This window comes from Amblyraja radiata, chromosome 20, assembly GCF_010909765.2.
Source record: "Amblyraja radiata isolate CabotCenter1 chromosome 20, sAmbRad1.1.pri, whole genome shotgun sequence".
Lineage (NCBI taxonomy): Eukaryota > Metazoa > Chordata > Chondrichthyes > Rajiformes > Rajidae > Amblyraja > Amblyraja radiata.
The window spans coordinates 41,105,258-41,118,182 of record NC_045975.1 but is presented as its reverse complement, the minus strand read 5'-3'; the positions used below and the strand labels follow the sequence as shown (position 1 = coordinate 41,118,182).

General features: G+C 45.0%; 1 protein-coding gene across 6 annotated transcripts in view; it reads right to left on the bottom strand.

Moving 5' to 3' along the window:
• Positions 1-12,925, bottom strand: part of plekha7 (pleckstrin homology domain containing A7) — a 303,895-nt gene that overhangs the window by 252,856 nt on the left and 38,114 nt on the right. The window contains exon 1 of one of the 6 annotated variants that reach the window (XM_033038482.1): positions 5,193-5,551. The exons of the other annotated variants lie outside the window; for them this stretch is intronic. Within the exon in view, the coding sequence (XP_032894373.1) occupies positions 5,193-5,311 (119 nt within the window). The 5' untranslated portion in view covers positions 5,312-5,551. Of the gene's footprint in view, positions 1-5,192; positions 5,552-12,925 lie in introns of those variants that run through there. 6 annotated transcript variants of the gene reach the window in all.

Sequence of the window (12,925 nt, the reverse complement as noted above, 5' to 3'; positions counted from 1 at the left end):
CTTTGGGGCTGTGAGTCAGCAACTCTACCACGAACCCACTGTACCGCCCCTAATTGTGCCAATCATAAGACCATTAGATGATGACATAGCAGAATTGGGCCAATCGGCCCATCAAGTCTGCTCCACCATTTAATCAAGGCTGATCTATCTTTCCGTCTCAACCCCATTCTCCCTGCCTCCTCTCTGTAACCTTTGACACCTTTCCTAATCAAGAACCTATAAATCTCTACTTTAAAAATAACCAATCCATCTATCTTCAAGAAGCCAACAATCATATCATTTCTCCACTATGGAGAGCCGGATGCAAAGTTATAAAATGAGTGTAGGTCTCGACCCAAAACGCCACCTATTCCTTTTTTCTCCAGAGATGCTATCTGGCCCGCTGAGTCACTCCAGCTTTTTGTGTTTATCTATGGTTTAAACCAGCATCTGCAGTTCCTTCCTGTACACAGCACAATTGTTACATATTTATTTTCATTCCAGCAACATTTTGGCCAAAGTGATACATTTCACATTTGCCATGTCTACATTTAGTTCCGAGATGTTGATGTATAGATTCACTGCGTCATATATGCCGACTTACATTCATTTTGTGTTCTGTAATTCTCACTTTCAGAGTAATTGCAACACAACAAGTTCACCATTTCCACAAATGCACTGAATAATGAACAGACTTTTCATTCCTGCTGTTTTAATCTACCCATGTCAAACTTGACAGCAATTTATGTCAAAATTACTCTCGCCAGCTCCATTACAACACTAATGGGCCATTGCCTTTGAGTGAAAATGTGGATTATGATGTGTGTCCAAACTCAAGCATTCAAGATCAATAACTTTCAACATCATTTGTCAAGCATTAAATGTGTGTATCCCCCCCCCCAATACAACATGTTACATTTACAAAGCAGTCATGCACTAACTGGGCACAGGGTTATTGTAGACCCCATACTACTGAATATTCAGGAGAACTAATTGCAGTTTAAATGTTCAATAAATTACTGGTGTTTTTCAAATACTAACTTCTGAAACACTCCCCGCATTAAACATAGATGGCAAATACTGGTCCGTTGGCGAGTATGCATCCTACACACAATGTACAGTACATTTTATATTTTAGAATTCCGGGCAGTAAGCTTCCTCAAATCCTACAAGGACTGAACATTTTGTAAATAAGAGAGACAAGGGACTGCAGGTACATCTTCAGCAAAGCAAAGTACTGGAGGAACTCAGTGGGTCAAGCAGCATCTACAGTTTAATTTTGGTTTAGAGATACAGTGCGGAAACAGGCCCTTCGGCCCACCGAGTCTGCGCCAACAAACAATCCCTCTACACTATCCTATCCACACGAGGGACAATTTACAATTTTTACCAAAGCCAAATTAACCGACAAAGCTGTACGTCTTTGGAAAGTGAGGAGAAACCGGAGCCCACGGGGTCACGGGGAGAATGTACCAACTCCGTACAGAGTCAGGATTGAACCTGGATCTCTGGTGCTGTAAGGCAGCAGCTCTACCGCTGTGCCACCATGCTGCCCAGTGTTCCTCCAGCACATTGTTTTGATCAAGATTCCAGCATCTGCAGTTCCTTGCGCCTCCATTGAACTGCTCAACTGTTAAACCTCAACAAAGGATGCCTATATTTAAGAAGTTAAAACCATAGGACATAGGAGCACAATTAGGCCACTTGGCCCATTGAATCTACTCCGCCATTCGATTGCGGCTAATTGTTTTTTTGCTCCCATTCCCATTCTCCTGCATTCTCCTCCTTCCGACACGAGTTCTATGAGACCCTCTCTCACTGCTCCCCCTCGATGTTTGCTGCTGCTCTCCCACCATGTTGACCCAGACTCACTCCATAGCCACGTATCCTTCCTCTACACTTGTCTTCTCCAGAGTTCATGGAGGGGTCTCGACCTAAAACGTCACCTGCCCATTCCCTCCAAATGCTGCCTAACCCACTGAGTTCCTCCAGCATTTTGTGTTGTGATCTAACTGCATGCGGGATCAGAAATATTTGGATCATAAACCAAGCTGGCAACTCGTATGAAGAAGAGTCCCGACCCTAAACGTCAGTTATCCATGTTTACCGGAGGTGATGTCTGACCTACTGTGTTACTCTAGTGCTTTGTGTCTTTGTTTGGTAAACTAGGGACTGAAATGCGATCGTTTTGCTGAACACTTGCTTTTGGTCCACCAAGCTGGATCTCCCCGTTGTTAACCATTTAAAACTCTCCTTCCCATTCCCATACTGATCTTGGAGAACATGGATAAGAGGTGTATTCGGTTGGGACCTTTCTTCAGTCTGAAGATGGGTCCCGACCCAAAACATCACCTATCCATGTTCTCCAGAGATGCTGTCTGACCGCTGAGTTACTCCAGCACTTTGTCTCTTTTTCTGTTGTTTCTTGCGTCTTCCAACTTGCAGTTCATTTAATTGTTTCCTTCAAGTTAAGTTCCAGTCGAGGTATAAACTTGTAGAAACAAGGATATGGAGAAAATAAATGGGTGTCCCAAAACGTCACTTATCTTTTTATTCAGAGATACTTCCCGACCCGCTTTGTTACTCCAGCATTTGTATCTATCTGCGGTTCCTTTCCACACAAAAGAACGGTTATGAAAGACACAAAGTGGGGGGGGGGGGGGTCTGAAGATAGTTCTGAACAAGTTCTGAAGAAAAGCCCCGACCAGGAACGTCACCTAGCCATGTTCTTCAGAGATGCCGCCTGACTTGCTGAGTTACACCTGCACTTTGTGTCCCTCTAGTTATAAACTTACAGCTCTGTTGCATTCAATAAATCTGCATGGCTTCCCTTCACCTTTGATCAGTATATTGTTCAGTTATTAGATGTACCACAGCGGGACAGGCTGCATCTCTGGAGAGAAGGAATGGGTGACGTTTCGGGTCGAGGCCTTTCTTTAGCCCCAATGTCACCAATTCCTTCTCGTCAGAGATCCAGATCTATGGAGAGAAGGAATTTGCGATGTTTCGGGTCGAGACCCTTCTTCAGACTGATATCAGGGGAGGACAGTGAACGAATGTAGGCAGAGGCAGTAAGACTTGTGGGAGAGCTGGGGATGGAGAGAGAAAGCAAACTCTACCTGAAGTTTGAGAAGTCAATGTTCATACCACTTGCTCATATAGTAGTTACAATAAGAGAAACAGTAAAGCCATTTGCTTCACTGCATCAACAAATCTATTATCTCTGGAATTTTTTGAGGATGTAACAAGGAAAATGAACAAGGGAGAGCCAGTGGATGTAGTGTACCTGGACTTTCAGAAAACATTTGATAAGGTCCCACAAAGGAAATTAGTGGGCAAAATTAGGGCACATGGTATTGGGGGTAAAGTGCTGACATGGATAGAAAATTGGTTGGCAGACAGGAAACAAAGTGTAGGGATTAACGGGTGCTTTTCAGAATAGCAGGCAGTGACTAGTGGGGTACCGCAAGGCTCGGTGCTGGGACCGCAGCTATTTACAATATACATCAAAGATTTGGATGAAGGGATTCAAAGTAACATTAGCAAATTTGCAGATGACACAAAGCTGAGTGGCAGTGTGAACTGTAAGGAGGATGCTATGAGAATGCAGCGTGACTTGGACAGGTTGGGGGGAGTGGGCAGATGCATGGCAGATGAAGTTTAATGTGGATAAATGTAAGGTTATCCACTTTGGTATCAAAAACAGGAAGGCCGATTACTATCTAAATGGCGTCAAGTTGGGAAAAGGGGAAGTACAACGGGATCTGGGGGTCCTTGTTCATCAGTCTATGAAAGTAAGCATGCAGGTACAGCAGACAGTGAAGAAAGCGAATGGCATGTTGGCCTTTATAACAAGAGGAGTCGAGTATAGGAGCAAAGAGATCCTTCTGCAGTTGTACAGAGCCCTAGTGAGACCACACCTGGAGTATGGTGTGTAGTTTTGGTCCCCTAATTTGAGGAAGGACATTCTAGCTATTGAGGGAGTGCAGCGTAGGTTTACAAGGTTAATTCCCAGGATGGCGGGACTGTCATATGCTGAGAGAATGGAGCAGCTGGGCTTGTATACTCTGGAGTTTAGAAGGATGAGAGGGCATCTTATTGAAACATAAGATTGTTAAGGGTTTGGACACGCTAGAGGCAGGAAACATGTTCCCGATGTTGGGGGAGACCAGAACCAGGGGCCACAGTTTAAGAATAAGGGGTAAGCCATTTAGAATGGAGACGAGGAAACACTTTTTCTCACAGAGAGTTGTGAGTCTGTGGAATTCTCTGCCTCAGAGGGCGGTGGAGGCTCGTTCTCTGGATACTTTCAAGAGAGAGCTAGATAGCGGAGTCAGTGGATATGGGGAGAAGGCAGGAACGGGGTACTGATTGGGGATGATCAGCCATGATCACATTGAATGGTGGTGCTGGCTCGAAGGGCCAAATGGCCTACTCCTGCACCTATTGTCTGTTGTCTCTCACCAGTCCCACCATTTCATCGTCAACTGGCCCAATGACAGCATTACACCCAAGACTGAGAATGTCACCTCTTCCCCAGCCAACAATGGATCATTATGGACATCTGTTGCCAGCCCTACTTTGTTCTGGCCTTTAACTACCTCCAGTTTCTCCCCCCCCCCCCCCCCCCCTCCCTCCCATCTACTTTCAGTCTGAAGAAGGGTCCTGACCCAAAATGTCAGACATTCCTTTTCTCCAGAGATGCTGCCTGACCTCTGAGTTCCTCCAGCACTTTGTATTTATCCTTTGGTATAAACCAGCATCTGCTGTTCCTTCCTACACACTGCGAATTTCACTTCTCATTGAATGAAGTTGAGCCAGCTATGTCAAACATTTCACACATCCAATCTTATCACTGCACATGACAATAAAAAATTAGTTTAGTTTAGTCTAGAGATACAGTGCGGAAACAGGCCCATCGGCCCACACCGACCAGCGATCCCCGCATATTAACATTACCCCACACACGGTAGGGACAATTTTAAATCTATACCAAACCGTCTTTGGGGCGTGGGAGGAAACTGAAGATCTCGGAGAAAACACACGCAAGTCATGGGGAGAACGAACAAACTCGGTACAAACGTCACCCATAGTCAGGATCAAACCCGTGGCCCTGGCGCTGCAAGACAGTAGCTTTACCGTTGCACCACCGTGCCACCCTAACTAAACTAACTTGCACTTGGCAGAAATCCTACATAAAACACTTGTCTTACCCCAATATAGCAGAGTTTATAAAAGTCTTGCGTCGCTTATTTCGACCAAAACGACCACGTCCAAAGGCATTGCTGGTCCTCCAGTGTCCGAATGGCAGACAGCTACAATAAAATGACATTTTCTATCGTGTTGTGTCTTCTCCCCAACTTGTACTCTGCCTTTTTGCTTTAGCTACTGCTTGAGAGACAGCCTATCTTGCATAATATACACGGCTGGATTGCGTATTTTTGAAAACACGGCTAATGTATTCCACATCTAAACCCACAAAGATATGATCCGACCAAAAATAAAAGTCTCCATCATTGTTGAAGCAACACCCACTGCTCAAGAAACTCAACACTCTCTTTATGTAACCGAGTGATTACTAATACATAAACAGTCACATTTCAATGATCAGAAATGTCAGGCTCTGAAAGCAAGCTTAGTTCTGAACAAAAAGCATATTATCCACCAACAGAATTACCATACATCTCAACCCATTTAAAAGCAGAATGACTGACTTCAATGCTTCCAAGGGTCTCCAAGTAAACGTGTAAGTGCCATTCTTGTGGCATCTAAGAACCCAAAGTACAGCTGAATTATTTTGTCTGGATTGCCTTTATTTCAAGCATAATCACATGCAGAATTTGACAACACAATTCAAACTCAATTTGATTTCAAGCTGGGAAGATTGTGTGGTCTGCGGCTGCTGATTCTGTGCACAGATTACTGATGGATAAGGGAAATATCTGCAGGAGACAAAAATCATAAGCAGCTTGAGTTCAGAGTTGAGTTTCGAGATACAGCATGGAAACAGGCCCTTCAGCCCACCAAGTCCATGCCGACCATCGATCACCCATTCACACTAGTTCAGTGTTATTCCACTTTCTCATCCACTCCCTGCACACGAATGACAATTTACAGAGGACCAATTAACCTGCAAACCTGCATGACCTGGGGATGTGGGAGGAAACCGGAGCACCCAGAGTCACAGGGGGAACGGGCAAACTCCGCACAGACAGCACCCGAGGTCAGGATCGAACCCGGTTCTTTGGCGCTGTGAGGCAGCAACTGGACCAGCTGCATCATTGGGGCAGGAGTTGATACATACCTTCACTAACCCCTCAAAGTACTTCATTGTGGTGTATGGAAGTATTCTTGGTCAGTAGACATGTCTGCCTCCACCACCACTCCTGGCAGCACGTTCCAGGCATTCACGATCCTCTGTGTAAGATAACTTGCCCCACACATCTCCTCCAACTTTGCCCAGCCCTCTAGTCTGTTACATTTCCACCCTGGGGGGAAAAGGTTCTGACCATCCACCGCATCTATGCCTCTCATAAATTGTATATACTTCTATCACCCACACCCCTCACCTGTATCCATCTATCACTCACCAGGCTTTGTCCCGCTCCCACATGTGTTCCAGCCCCCCCCCCCCCCTCCAAACAGTCTGATGAAGGTTCCTGACCCAAAACGTCGCCTGTCCATTCCCTCCGCAGATGCTGCCTGACCCGTTGACTACCCGAGCACTCTGTGTTTTGCTCAAGATTCCAGCATCTGTGGTTTGTGTCACCATTAGTTTTCCCCTTCATTAAGTGAATCATTTTCATTTCCCGAGTGTCTAGACCAGTGCTTCTTAAACTATTTCAGTGTCATTCAGCCTTGAGTCTTTATCACAACATTTAAATCACACTCGACTAAATTTTCTGATGTTTTTTGGTAGTTTTCGTCTCATTCTCCCTTGTGTAGAATTTGATCTATAATTTATTGTCACGTGAGCAAAATTAACTCATTTCTTAAGTGTTTATTTTATTGAACTTTTTGAATAACTTAAAAATATGGAAAGAAAACTAGGAGTGGAATAAAACGTTTAATTAACACTGGAGTTGGAAAATCATTTGATGAGATTGATAAAAAAATATTCCAATGTCTAAACACTGGGCTTCAACCCCATCCTACCCTTTCGTGCTTTGATTTTGTGCTAAAAAAACCATGGTCTTCCCAAAAAAGTTATATTACAGTAAATTTGGGAAATATCCTGCTACTTTGAAATTAGAAAACCATAGGTAGAGAGAGAAAAACATATCAAATTTCCAGCTCCACTGCCATTAAAACCAATAAGAGTTTACTAACCACTTTAATGGCAATGCCTTTTTTAAGTATAGAAAAAAATATAAATAGACAATAGGTGCAGGAGTAGGCCATTCGGCCCCTCGAGCCAGCACCGCCATTCAATGTGATCATGGCTGATCATCCACAATCAGTACCCCATTCCTGCCTTCTCCCCATATCTCCTGACTCCGTTATCTTTAACAGCCTTATCTAGCTCTCTCTTGAAAGTATCCAGAGAACCGGCCTCCACCGCCCTCTGAGGCAGAGAATTCCACAGACTAAATATCTGAATAAATTATGTCATTAACCCTTCATTCATCCAAAAATAATTTTATTCACCCTTGGCTGAACCATTCACCAGTTTAAGCAGCACTGGTCTAGATGACACCTTTTACACAGATTTGAAATCCTGGGCAGGAGTTTACTGCCATACAGCGATTCAGAGACCTAATGCACAACTTGAGTTATTTGTTCCCATGCATATGTGTTTGTACATTGCGTGGAGTGAAATGAATCACAAAGCCAGGGTAGTAAGAAAGAACTGCAGATGTTGGTAAAATCAAAGGTAGACACAAAATGCTGGAGTAACTCAGCAGGTGAGGCAGCATCTCTGGAAAGAAGGAATGGGTGGTGTTTCGGGTCGAGACCCTGTAATTTATACCACTTGTTTCCATTCAAATTCTTCCTTTATATTTAAAGCAGATGATTATGAGGCTTCTAATGAGTGTGTGTGCGCGCATGTGTGCATGTGTGCGCGTGGTCTATCAAACCCAAACCACACTCAACAGCGTAGCGTGAAGGTGAGAGTTGCAAAGTTTAAAGATAACTCAGTCGGTCAGGCAACATCTCTGGAGAAAAAGGAAGGATGACGTTTCTTCCGTCTGAAGAAGGGCCCCAACATGAAACGTCACCCGTTCTTTTTCTCCAGAGATGCTGCCCTACCCACTGAGTTACTCCAGCACCTTGTGTCTATCTTTGGTATACGCCAGCATCTGCAGTTCCTTCCTACACAAAGTTGAAAGATATGCAGGGCAAGGATTTTTACAGAGGGTGGGGGGTGCCTGGAACACAATGCCAGGGGTGGTGGTGATGTTAGCAGTTTTAAGAGGTTTTTGTATAAGCATGTGGATATGGAGGGATATTGATTACATGCAGGTACATTTGATCAGTTTAGCTGGGCATCATGTTGGGCACAGATATTGTGGGCTGAAGGGCCTGTTCCTTTGGTGCACTGTCTGCTCCAGTTGAGGGGTAAGCTTTAGCATTCCCAATATAGGGGAGAATAAACAATGACCTTGCTCATGGAGCTGTAATTTGGCCTCGAATCCCAAATCCAAACATTTCAAATCGATACGCAAAGTGCTGAAGCAACTCAACGAGTCAGGCAGCACCTGTGGAGAAAATGGGTAGGTGACGTTTCGGGACGGGATGCTTCTTGCTACAAACTGAAATGTCACCTGTTCATGTTCTCCAGGAATGCTGCCTGACCCGCTGAGTTACTTCAACATCCTGTGTCCTGATAAGGCTAAAGATGAAAAGGTGCGAGAAAAGATTGAAGTTACAAATTGTGAAGGTGGAGGAAGGAATGTGGCAGGTGGGGGCGGGGGGGGGGGGGGAGATAAGCGCAAGTCCAGGTGTGGACGGAGATTTGGGAAGGGGGGGGGTTACTAATACATCTCCAGCTGAAATCAGCAGCTTCACAGCTCAAATCAATAACATTACAAGACTGAAAACGGCTCCAGCATTTTCCCAGACTTTGCAGAACCAATTCACTGAGTAAGCACTATCATTCTGTGCTGCAAATGTTTTATAATCATCCCAAAAACATTCCCAGCCAAGGCCAAGAGCAGGCAGGCTGGTACACTGCCAACTCAGCGCATACCTCCACAAAGGTGTATTTAAAGATTAAGTTTCAGCCACAAATCCTGTCGTAGATTAAGACAGTTGTGCGTTTAAGTTCCATTCAAGTGACAAGCACATTGTTTTGGCCAATGCTTGGAGCTGCAGCCTCACAGTGCCAGAGACCGGGTTTGATCCTGATCTCAGTTACTGTCTGTGTGGAGTTTGTACATTCTCCCTGGGTTTCCTCCGGGTGCTCCAATTTGCTCATATTTCGACTTTAACTTCAGACGTAGATACAGTGTGGAAACAGGCCCTTCGGCCCACCGACCAGCGACCACCCTATACACTAGCACTGGAGTACACACTAGGGACAATTTCACAAGTTTACTAAAGTCAATTAACCTACAAACCTGCACGTCTTTGGCGTGTGGGAGAAAACAAAGGACAAAGGCCATTTATTGTCACATACACCAATTGGGGGTGTAGTGAAATTTGAGTTGCCATTGCAGCACACCAATAAATATAAAACACAACATTAAAGAAGAATTTAACATAAAACATCCCCCCACAATGGTTCCCACTGTGAGGGAAGGAAGTCCAGTCATCTTCCTCTGTGTTCACCCCGTGGTCGGGGCCTATTTGAGGCCTCCGCAGTCGCCGCAACTGTGGCCCGATGTTTCAGGCCCTCTCGCCGGATGATGGAGCTCCAGCGTCGGAAGAACACTCTTCAGCGGCTTGGAGTGTCTGAAACTGCCGCTTGCTGCCGGAGACCGCGGCTCCCGAATTCCACAGGCCGCGCTGGTCCCGAATTCCACAGCTCCGCGATGTTGGAGTCGGCGGTCTCAGCACTCCGGAGCCTACCACACGGCGGCCCTCGGTAAAGCATCGCCCGCTCCGCGATGGTGCTTCAGCGCTGAAGATCCTGGTCGGTCCCGGCAGGAAACGCTGCTCCAGTCCAGGTGGTAGGCCGCGAGGAGGGGGCGAAGATGCAGCTCGGAGGATGCATCTCCGACCAGGTAGGGACTGAGAAAAAAAGTTTCCCCCTTTCCCCCACCCCCCACATAAAAAGAGTAGACTTCCAAAACAAAACTTTTTAACATACTACATTTTTTTTAAAGGATGTAAGGACAAACAGCTGCAGGCAGGGCAGCCATACTCGATGGTGCTCCCACTCGGAGATGCCAAAGAAAACCAGAACGTGCAAACTCCATACAGACAGCACCTTTTGTCAGGATCGAACCCAAGTCTCTGGCACCGCAAGGCAGCAACTCTACTGCTGCGCCACCGTGCTGAGTTTGTGGGTTAAATTTGCCTTCTGTAAATTGTCCCTTGTTTGCAGAGAGTGGATGAGACGATGGGATAACATGGTATTTGTGTGAACGGGTGATGGATGGTCGGCGTGGACTCAGTGGGCCAAAGGGCCTGTTGCCATGCTGTATCCCCAAACATAAATAAAAACCATAGTTCCACCAGAAATACTGAGATGGGGAATATCCACCACATTGCATTTAATACACAATTCAGTAACTTATTTAGATACAAAATATCTTTTGACTATCATCAAACTCTATTTTCAAAGAGGGATCTCAATGTGCCGTATGTTTGAGCATCACCACTGCTGTCCCGTTTGCTGTTAAGAACCTAAACAAAGGCTCTAACTGTCGTCTCTAGCAGATGTAGCAAGTCTAAAAACAAGCCTGGCTCTGTAGTCTCAGCCACCAGACTCAGGAACAGCTTCTTCCCCTCTGTTATCAGGCTTCTGTCCTTCCATAAGCGAGGGTACTGCCCGATTCACCTCTACCCTGTTGCGGACATTGTGCTTTGTCTATGGGACTGATGTGCTACGATGCTGAGAACTTAGTAACAGGTATTACACCCGTGAAAAAATATTTTTGTATTAATATCTCTTTAACTATGTCCTGCACTCTGTATCTTCCACTTTACTCTATCTAAGATAGACACAAAATGCTGGAGTAACACAGCGGGACCGGCAGCATCTCTGGAGAGAAGTTAATGGGTGACCTTACGGGTTAAGATCCTTCTTCAGACTGAGAGTCAGGGGAGATGGAGTCTAGAGGTATGGAAGGGTAAGGTGTTTGTGTATCTGATGTTTTCACACCTTCCCCTTCCATATCTCTAATGCTGCTGAGTTCCGCTGAATTACTCCAGCATTTTGTGTTTATATCCGGTGTAAATCAGCATCTGCAGTTCCTGCCTACACCTTTGCTCTACCTATAGTACTTGAGTTTGGCTTAATTATATTAGTGTACAACATTATCTGATTTGATTAGATAGCATGCTAAACAATGGTTGTACCTCAGTGCACATGATAATAATAAACAGAAACTGCTGTGGGCCAAAGTCCTGTGCTGGACTGTTCTATATTTACCAGGTTGACTTTGCTCTAAACAAAGTGAAACATTGGACAGATTAAGGATTTACACAGGAGAAAGGATTGACGATTTTCGTCACCATTTTATTAAGGGGGGGGAGGGGGGGCACAGTGGCACATCAGTAGAGTTGTTGCCTTACAGCACCAGAGACGCGGGTTCAACCCTGACTGTGAGTGCTGTATGTGTGGAGTTTGCACATTCTCCGTGTGACCACACGGATTTTCTCCAGGTGCTCCCACATCCCATAGACATGCAGGTTTGTAGGTTATTGTGCCCTCTGTAAATTGCCTCCAAGTGTGTAGGATGGAACTAACGTACAGGTGATGACTGGTCAGACTCGGTGTGGACTTGGTGGGCCGAAGGGCCTGTTGCCATGCTGGATCTCTAACCTAAATTACAAGGACAGCTTCGATTCAAAATTGAAAAGAATCACAAGACCATTAGTCCATTCAATCCTTAATACTATTTTTGACCACAGGTGCATTACTGAGGAGCATTATGAAATAAAGATTTGCATGCAACGAAATGTGAAAATATCAAAATTAATTCTGTTTAAACCCATCTGAAACGGAACTATGAGATAACCAATTGAGTGATGTTTGCTGCTATACCTACACCATGCTGGGAAACATCAGCTTCACAAACAGTACTCGCATACCATCATTTAATCATGAATTTGTCGTAGTAGTGAATTATTCATATAACATCACGATTTATTGCAAAAGGAAACTAAAGACAGGCAGTTTGCCTCAGCTTCAACCAGCAACATCTGATTAATTTCCAGATGCCTTTAGAAACACAACATGGATTCAATGAAGCAGTGAACTTTTACTGGGTGTCACACACCAGGTAGTGTCCCCGTTCATCCCCCCCTTCAGTGGTCAGTACTCCAGGGTCATGGAGAATGCGGCAAGTTTCCTGATGTGGGATCGGAGTCAGACACGTTTCACAATTACTCTCCACGCACATCTTGACAAGTAGCAAGGGCAAGTACTCAGCTGAGATGACTCATTAAAATATATAGAAACATAAAAAATAGGTGCAGGAGTAGGCCATTCGGCCCTTCTAGCCTGCACCGCCATTCAATATGTTCATGGCTGATCATCCAACTCAGTATCCTGTACCTGCCTTCTCTCCATACCTTTAGCCACAAGGGCCACATCTAACTCCCTCTTAAATATAGCCAATGAGCTGGCCTCAACTACCTTCTGTGGCAGAGAATTCCACCGATTCACCACTCTGTGTGAAAAATGTTTTTCTCATCTCGGTCCTAAAAGACTTCCCCCTTATCCTTAAACTGTGACCCCTTGTTCTGGACTTCCCCAACATCGGGAACAATCTTCCTGCATCTAGCCTGTCCAACCCCATAAGAATTTTGTAAGTTTCTGTAAGATCTCCCCCCT